Below are 9,529 nucleotides of genomic sequence, written 5' to 3'. Positions count from 1 at the left end.
TGTACCTAACTCAACCTTACTACATATTCGTTTTCCTTTGTAATGTATAAAACTGCATTACAAAACTTTCTGAGTACATGTCTAGATCCAATCTAGACATTTGCCCTCTAGCCTTAGAATAGCTCCCACTATTTTCACAGTGTGCGGGACTCATCCCTCTTGCACATCTCATGATTGCAAGTGTACTCAATTTCCGTTGTAAGCATTTCTCATTGTTCTTTATTGCCTAGAACAATTCTAGCAAATCCATTTCTTAAATAACATAGCCACAATGGTTCCTTAACCATCCTGATGTGTTTTGATTTTGGTTTTGTCGGAAACCATGCGCAATCTCAATTGTCAATTGTCATTTGTGTAATACCCTTACACAAAATTGCATCAAAAACACTTTGCATTACATCCTTAATGCTTCTGCAAGCACTTAAGAGTAATCTTTATGGCTTACTTGGTAACTATTACTTAAATTCGATTTGAAACAATTCATCATACTCAAAGTATATGAAGTGTCATACATCATTTCCTATTTAATTGATTCGGCAGCGGAAACAAATGGAATCAATCAAATATGTTCAACTCGATTGAACTAATTTAAATCGTATCAACATAAGACTTCTTATTTGATGCTAATATCATGTGGATTTATCTCCATAAAACCAGATATTCAAGATGTATTATTATACTCCAAAAGTCTTAAATCATTCGCAATGATCAATATGTCATCCACATATTAGACTAACTAAAATTTCCGTAACTCCCACTAAACTCCATGTATAAACACAACTTCTCGACTTATCGAGAAAAGTTTTATAACATGATCAAAACATTGATTCCAACTCATTGATGTCCTACTTAAGACCCTCTCTTAAGTTTCACATTATCTTAGGATTGCAAGAATCTACAAAACTCAAGACATGTATTGAATACATTCCTTCTAATTGAAGAAGTGGGTTTTAGATTCACTTGCTATATGTATATTATCATAATGAAACATGATCCCTAAGAAGATCCAAATAGACTTAAGCATTTCAACTAGTGCAAAACCCTTTGCTACCAATCAAGCTTTGAAATCTCTCTTTATTAGTGCAAAACCCTTTGCAACTAATCAAGCCTTTTATTTCGGATTTTCATGGCTCTAAGCCTTGTATTGAGTTGTGACTTAAACACTCTCATGTAAGTCATATGTTCATTACTTTCCAGAAGTAATCAACTTGAATCAAATAATTTCTTTGTAAGTTGCAAACTCTTTACTTTCTAAAAGTAACACTAATTCATCATCTTCAACAAGTGATGACTTTAACCTCCTAGGTTTTGAAGAAATAACGTCTTACACAAAAATAAAGCCTTTTATTTCGGATTTTCATGGCTCTAAGCCTTGTATTGAGTTGTGACTTAAACATTCTCATGTAAGTCATATGTTCATTACTTTCCAGAAGTAATCAACTTGAATCAAACAATTTCTTTGTAAGTTGCAAGCTCTTTACTTTCTAAAAGTAACACTAATTCATCATCTTCAACAAGTGATGAATTTAACCTCCTAGGTTTTGAAGAAATAACGTCTTACACAAAAATAAAGCCTTTTATTTCGGATTTTCATGGCTCTAAGCCTTGTATTGAGTTGTGACTTAAACACTCTCATGTAAGTCATATGTTCATTACTTTCCAGAAGTAATCAACTTGAATCAAACAATTTCTTTGTAAGTTGCAAGCTCTTTAATTTCTAAAAGTAACACTAATTCATCATCTTCAACAAGTGATGGCTTTAACCTCCTAGGTTTTGAAGAAACAACGTCTTACACAAAACGTCTCATGTAGCCAAGAAAGACCAGTTTTTTGTGACATAACATTCTTTGTGGCTCTTTGAATAATTTCTCCCACTCTGTCTTCTAGAAATAAACTTGTATTTTTAGAAAGACAGCTTCACGAGCCACAAACCCGTTGTACTCGTGATTATAATAAGGAAAAATGAGCATTTGTTTCTTTTGAAAACTTACAAACATGGTACCTTACCATTTCATATCTCATATGATTCGTTTTAGATTTAGTGGAAAAATAATTTAGACAAAATGATAAAACCCCCAAAAGGATCAAGTAACTCAAAGTAACTTGATTGAAGTCCAAACCATATCGAATAGCATTTGATTTCTTTATCCAACCACACATTATCCCATAATGCGTGCTAAGAGAGATTAATTTGTGATACTATATCACATTTCCTTTGGCTTATATCAAGGTCTTTACTTTGATAATCTCATCATGACTAAATCGTGATTCTTTGAACTCTTTGAACTTCTTCAAAGATTTATCTATTTACCTCATTACGTGAACACATTAGCGTCAACTTAAATCGTTGGTAAAAGAAAATGATCAACCTATTTTGGATCAATGATTTACAACCTCGATCTCCTTTTCAACCAAAAGGCTCGAGACATCTTGCTTTGAATACAAGATACACATATACCATATGATCTAATGGTTTCAAGAGTACTCGATAACTCTTTGCGTTCATCATTTGAGAATTTAAGGTTTAATCTTGGGTTACCAATTTGAGTCTTGCATTATCTTCATGATATATCATTCTAGTTTGGTTTAGAATGTAATCACCTTGATAATGGGCTAGCCATACATCAAATCATGGTGTATAGGGTCACAAAAGTGAAACTTCTTTTGTATCTTAACAAATTTATATTCTTATTTGGAGTTTATGCACTTAATAGTCACAATTAAGTACAACTTTAAACTCAAAAACTAGATTGAGTACATAATGACTCTATCTCTCAACATCATTGTTGCTAGTCGTCATATTCTAATCATCCTATGTATCAAATACAATGATGAAAACCACCACCGGTTTCTAATATTGACGAAGTAGTACTAGCAAAATTTATGTCAATCAAATAAACATTTAAAGAAGAAGGTCCCATTAGATGTCCTACAACTGACTTGTTGATTCTTCAATAATTTGGGGTAGTTTCCTTTCTAGCGTCCAACAATTAAGACAATGGAAACTTTATCGGTCGGGATTGATAGGTTTAGTTTCGTTATTCTCAATAACTTTACTTTTAACTTTACCTTATATCAATTCCATTCTAATTTTACTTCTTTAAAACCTTATCCTTTTCTTAACGGTTTAAGAGAATGCTCCCACTCATTTCAATGAGTTTTTGCTTAGAGAAGCAAAATTGAATTTCATGAAGACTACTCTTCAATTCATTTGTTTAGTTTTAAAACTTTCATTGAAGTGGTTGGGGTATTTTGGTCAATTTTGATTTCAAACAAATGTAGTTACCAAAATGATGTAACGTTTCAAAGTACTTAACTCAATTAAGCATATGAGAAACAATTCATTGTAAGTAGATATGTTAGTCAAGAATCAAAACCCTTTGATCACGAATAACTTTTATCTATACTCTTCACAAGAGATCCTTACAATGGATAATACAAGGTTTTTAGAAGAAAAATTCAAATTTTGTCTTTAGTTACGATGTTTTAATGGAGATTTGAACTAAAATCGAAATGATATCGTATATGATTTGAGGTAAAGAAATAGAACAATACGATAACGGAATAATGAAAACAAAAACATTTGTCGTTATAATAATACTTGTAAATAATTTAACAAGTAAAGCATTTACATAATGACCTCTACCCAACTATGATAAATGATTCCAAGATCCAAATTCATATTAACTTGGGCACGGTAGGGCCGATTCATCCCTTATTAATATAACTCGGTGGATTAACTCTTTAATCGATTCTACTTTTAGAACTCTTGGTCGATAAAATTACATTAATATTTATCTTTAGCCTGAAACACATGCGACTACGGTCACGAATACTTCCGTTGAGCTCAATCCAAATTTCGAATAAATGTGTCCATGATCCAAATCCACATCAACTTGCGCACGATAGGGCCGATTCATCCGTTATTAATATGAATTCGGTGGATAGACATTTATCACCCACTTCCCCTACGTAACAAGGTTTGTACCCCGGTAGGGCCGAGCGCACTCCCTCATGAAATAGGTTTTCATGGTTTCTACTTTTTGGTAAGGCTAAGTCTCAATTGTTTATTTTAGCGAGAGGTCATGTCAATTTATTATCTATCACGTTTTAAGTGAACTAAAGCGGTGAACTACGATAATTGTAATTGACACGGTCGATAAACTCGATAAAATGATAATGCATGTTTTAGTTATGGCGATTTAGCGATGCATGCAACATATAAATAAAATGCAAAGCATAAAGATAAAATCCTAGTATGGCCTTCCTAAAATAGTAAATCTAATAAACTATTACAAATTCGGAAACCAACTCTTTTGGTCCCTTGAATTTCGGTCTTGGCACGCATTTCAAGGCAACAATTTCTTTAATGGATCGCCTTCTCGAGTGGCACCGTCTTCAAGGATCTCCGAAATAAATAAATTACATAATTTCCTATTATACATTTGTAATTAACATAAAAATAAATCTATTAAATTACAAAACGGTGATACGAGATCACAATAAATTACAACCGAATCGATATTCCCATACATTTCGGGCAATACCAATTAAAAACTAAGGCCATACTAAGTAAAATTACATAATTCAAAATTACATAAAATTAAAATATGACAATAATAAATAAAATACAGCATTATAATATGTATGAACATGCCCAATTTTATGCTAAATCGCCTTTAAGGAGCCAATATCGTATATTAATCGGTTTTTACGGATTTGCGTGATTTAACCTTTTATAATCACAATAATTACATAAAATCATATTTATGTACAAGTTAATTACCCTAACCATCTTATGACTCAAAATTAGTCTCCACTAACATTTGACAATAATTAACCTAGATTTCTTAATATTGTTCATGAATGGACCTAAAAAATACAATATTATATCATAAACTTCAAATAAACACTACTACACAACCTTTGCATTTATGACGCTTTTTCGAGCATTTTTTGACGCTTTAAAGCGTCAATATTTTGTTTATTGACGCTTTTGAAAAGCGTCAATTTTTGGGGCGTCGTTATTTTTTGACGCTTTTTTGTCAACAAATATGACGCTTTTAAGCGTCTTTATGGACTATTGACGCTTTTAATTGTCAACAAACTTGACGCTTTTAAGCGTCTTCAGTGACTATTGACGTTTTTTTTTGTCAATAAATTCGACGCTTTTAAACGTCTTCATGGACTATTGACGCTTTTAATTGTCAATAATTTTAACGCTTCATAAGCGTCTTCATTGATTATTGACTCTTTTATTTGTCGACAAATTTGACGCTTTCAAGCGTCTTGGCGACTATTGATGCTTTTATGTGTCACTCGATGAAACAAAATTAGGCGTCAACTATTTATATATTGACACTTCTTATGTCACGGTATAATTTTGGCTTTTTGATTACCTGCTAAAATCATAGAGAATAATTAAATAGACCTATCTATAAGTAGTATAGTACTACTAGCTATTACTAAATCATGAAAAAACATAATGCAATATATATAAAATGAAAGTACCCACGTACTTTTATAAATAAGCATACGCTTGATACATATATCGTCTCCGTCACAAATACTAACATTGACAATTAAACTAATACTGTATAAACTAGTACGTACTTTATAGTACGACAGAATCAATAATATCAAAAGAGATCCGGACGATAGTAAAATCCAACATAAAGTTGTCTAAAAAAATCGTAAAAATTGCTACGCAACTAGCTAGACAAGGACACTTAGTAGTTTGAATGTCGTAGGGGCTTCAATCATGTAGGCACAATGTCAAAGGGACTTCAATCAACATATAAAGGCGCATCTTCAATCAACATATGAAGGCGCATCGTCACCATCTGAAACCTATAATGGGCAAAAAAAAGTAATTTATATAAATATATTTAATTAGTACATGTACACTTCACAAAAATGTTCCAAAATTGTGCTGAATGGAATTATTCGTCAAGGGGTAAGAGGAGAGAAAATTAGCGTAGTATGAGACTACTTCACATTATTCAGGAATGGATATGTTAGAACAACAAGAAACATGATAAATAACATGAATCAATAAGCAGACTAACTTTAAAGAGCCTTTATTTTCTTAATAAAGATTAAGATGAAGCAAAAAAAAAAATGATTTTTATAGTTTCGTATCAACAAAGTTGTTTCAGATCTATGGTAGCGGCTAGCTTAACACTCGGTTAGAAGCAAGCTCGTGCACATTGGGAACATGGCATCTATTCAAATTGAATAAAATAATTTAGGTGTCATCAGATGGGAAGCACTAAACACAGGGAAGATCGACACTGGGGAGTGTAATGGAAAAAGAGAGCACTAACCACACAATTATTCAGTTCTTATAGCTTCTGAAGGGACGCTCGAGCACAATTCTTTCTTACATCTTCCTCTGAAAATATGAAGTTGTTGGACAGATCCCAGAGTTCTAGAACTCCTTCTTCATGCAACATCACAGACTTAACTCCAGCAAGGATCAGATTCTTTGCTGCAAATTTCAAGAAGCACGACATTAATAACCCAAATACCAGCCGATGCTTAATACTGTGAACAACAGTTCACCTAAACAGAAGTTTAGCATCGGTAAATTCTTTTTTTAGCATATTTTCTATTTTCAAATGAAACAACATTGTAAGCAAAAATGAACCAGTCACTATTTCATAGCCTGAAATTAACTATATGAACTACAACTTGGCTCCATTAAACAACAATATTTTTAAAAAACTAATGCTTCACGGCTCTTTGCCATAAAAGTATTCGGACAGGGAATAGTAGAACTACAAAAAAAGCTACGAAAAAAGTTATCCTAATACATGGGACATTGAGTAATGATAATGCTTAAACATCAGTTATCATATTTTGCCCTTACCCTACTTATTTATTAATAGTAAATGCAACCAGTTAAAAGGCTAAAAATGAAACCAAATATAAGTTTGCATCAAAGTTTCATAAACAATAACATATATTAGTTTCATATTAACTTACGGTCAAAGTATTCCATGCTGGCTGACTGGCCGTTTAATTGGGTGCTTCTAACATGAGTAGTGCATCTGTTTCCTTGGCCAATAAGGGTACTTAGTTCCTCTAGCCATTCTCTCCTACAAAGTTGAAATAATTCACTGTTTACATCTTGAACAAAACTTTCCTGCAAAAAACAGAGGAAATGGGTGCATTAAATTATATGCAGCATAACATAACATAGAAATATGTTGCAACTTGCGAGTTCAACATACTGATAGCATTTTTTCAATAGCAGCAGCGGCTGCTGACTTAAATGCGGACTAGGCTAGACTAGAGAAATAATGAACAGTGGAGCAGCAAAGTAGCCAACAGACTGCGTATAATGATTAAAAAGTAAGCGAGGGTTATTAAGCTCAGGCAACGGTATATAGGCGTACTACTACCAACCAATGCTCAGTACATTTTTCTTTTGAATCGTCATAGTTGAAAGACCTTCTCAGCAATGACAATTAGAATCGCCATACGTTTGCGAAATAAGCAATAGAATGCGAACACAGTGAAAAATGGATTAGGATATGTTTGTATATAGCGTGAGGTAAGTAAGCAGGAGAACGCGGACACTAATAGGCAAGGGTCTATGGTAAGTAATGAACACACGAGTCTAAAATCTCCACAATAAAAATCAAGTATCTATGAGCACAAGATAATTTCCAAGGACTACACACATAATGTACAAGAGAGTACATCACAAGAATAAATATTACAAGTATCATAAATAGGAGAGTAAAGCACTGAAATAAATTGGTAAAAGAGAGGTAAAGACACATTATTTTTCTATAGAAATCTCTCCTCCTTGCCTAAACAGAAAAATGGACGAGTGCATACATTTAAAGAGGGGCAAAGGCGGTTTGACATGACCAATAATATGCACACCCACCGTAGTAGTATTCATAAATAATATTGAGGATTTAACAACAAAAAGCTAATCATCGGTTTCATTGTACTCATAAAACTAGTAGCAGGTAAAAAAAACTAGAGTCAAAATCTATTGAAAGATACGGAGTACTGAATAAGCAAGAGTAAAAGAAAAGAGACATACCTTAGTGTGATTAATTAGGAATGTTAATGAATAAATGGAGATGACAAGAGATGGGGAATTTAGCAGGAGACAAAAATAATCTATCCAAATGATGGATTGATTGTACACATTAGATGAGCCTATTAATGACAACTAACAAATAATCTAAAACTGACACAAGAATATTCATACGCATTATCACCTCTGCTGTAGTTTGATATACAAGACCCCATGAATAAATTGTCATACCTTCTTCAACTTATGACAAGGTTCAAAGAGAAAAAACACTGCTTCAACTTATAACAAGGTCAAGAGAAAGATACACATATAGAATAGTGTACAAATTAGTACTTGCATTCAAATTGAAATATGAGGATAAGGGATGTTGGGTAACTTTTAGAAAACTGACTAATTCACCTATTGTTAAGTCTACATAAAGAAGGGCCTGGTTTACAAAGGCTAACAGTGCCACTCACAGTGAACATGATTAAACTACAAATAGGTTATCAGCTAGGATCTTTTAATTCCTTAGCAAATAGACTACAATGAAAAAAGAAGCTCACAACAACAGCAGGCTTATCAAGTCTCTGGTCTTTGGGAGGCCCTTCCAGTTAGTTGTCTTCAAACAACCAGTAATAGCACCGTTGACATCATAAAAAACAAGGTTTAAAAGTTTAGAGTTCAGTGGAAATAAACAACGAAGTAAATAGACAAGCTCAAGAAGGTTGCATATCAACTACCCCTTATTTTCCGTTCATTCGTATCATAACAGCGACCTAATTTTGACGAATCTAGATATCAAAAAAATTGAAGTGTGTGACTTATTTGATTTTATCTAAAACCTCAGCAAAGTCACAATTCAATCGCAGTAGTATAATACGGTAGAGTTTAAATAAATAAAAACATTGGACAATTAGATTTAGCACAAGTATTACTAGAATTAACACGAACAAATACACTAATTCGATGAGACGATAAACCACGCCATGTCTATTATATTTACAGCGAATAGAATATTTAGATAGACATCCCATATTTTTACGGTAACAGTGCAAATTCTCCTACAAGTTTCAAACACCAAATATATGTACTTAAAACATCATCAAAATTGAATAAAACAAATTGAATATGAAACAAACCCCTAGCTTGACCACGTTAACAAAACGTAAACATAAATCTCTAAATTGAATAACCCTAATTTGCTGGTAGTCGGTGTAAATTAAATACGAAACTAAAATCTAACTTGAATTTGAATCTAAAACCCCTAAATTGAATGTGGATCTAAAACCCTGAAATTGATCAACCCTAATTAACAGGTCTAATCAATCAAAATCTAATACTTCAAATACAACAAAAATTAGGTTAAATTTATCATTAAATATCAAGCAAAAAATCATACAACACTCAAATGCATCTAACTAAGCGTAAATCGAATTATCCATAAATCCTAATTGATTAATAAAAATAAGTGAAAAATTATGAGTACCT

At 32.6% G+C, this 9,529-nt stretch overlaps 1 protein-coding gene across 1 annotated transcript; it reads right to left on the bottom strand.

Moving 5' to 3' along the window:
• Positions 1-5,510: 5,510 nt before the first annotated feature.
• On the bottom strand, positions 5,511-7,878 carry LOC141619280 (ubiquitin-activating enzyme E1 2-like). Its single transcript, XM_074436307.1, has 4 exons — positions 7,849-7,878; positions 6,988-7,147; positions 6,327-6,490; positions 5,511-5,850 (listed from the first exon to the last, which is right to left on the bottom strand). Exons 1-3 carry the CDS (start codon positions 7,876-7,878, stop codon positions 6,345-6,347), a joined length of 336 nt encoding a protein of 111 aa, XP_074292408.1. The 3' UTR covers positions 5,511-5,850; positions 6,327-6,344.
• Positions 7,879-9,529: the final 1,651 nt, after the last annotated feature.

Source organism: Silene latifolia, chromosome X (assembly GCF_048544455.1).
Source record: "Silene latifolia isolate original U9 population chromosome X, ASM4854445v1, whole genome shotgun sequence".
NCBI classification, from domain to species: domain Eukaryota; kingdom Viridiplantae; phylum Streptophyta; class Magnoliopsida; order Caryophyllales; family Caryophyllaceae; genus Silene; species Silene latifolia.
The sequence above is the reverse complement of the archived record's forward strand: the minus strand, read 5'-3'. Positions and strand labels throughout refer to the sequence as shown.

Bases quoted from the DNA above. Each gene is read 5' to 3' on its own strand.
- LOC141619280 (XM_074436307.1), bottom strand. From the start codon at position 7,878: ATGTCAAACCGCCTTTGCCCCTCTTTAAAT. The intron at 7,148-7,848 runs GTATGCACTCGT...TGTTTTTTGCAG, and splicing joins GCCTTTGCCCCTCTTTAAAT to GAAAGTTTTGTTCAAGATGT. The intron at 6,491-6,987 runs GTAAGTTAATAT...TGAAATTTGCAG, and splicing joins CAGCATGGAATACTTTGACC to CAAAGAATCTGATCCTTGCT.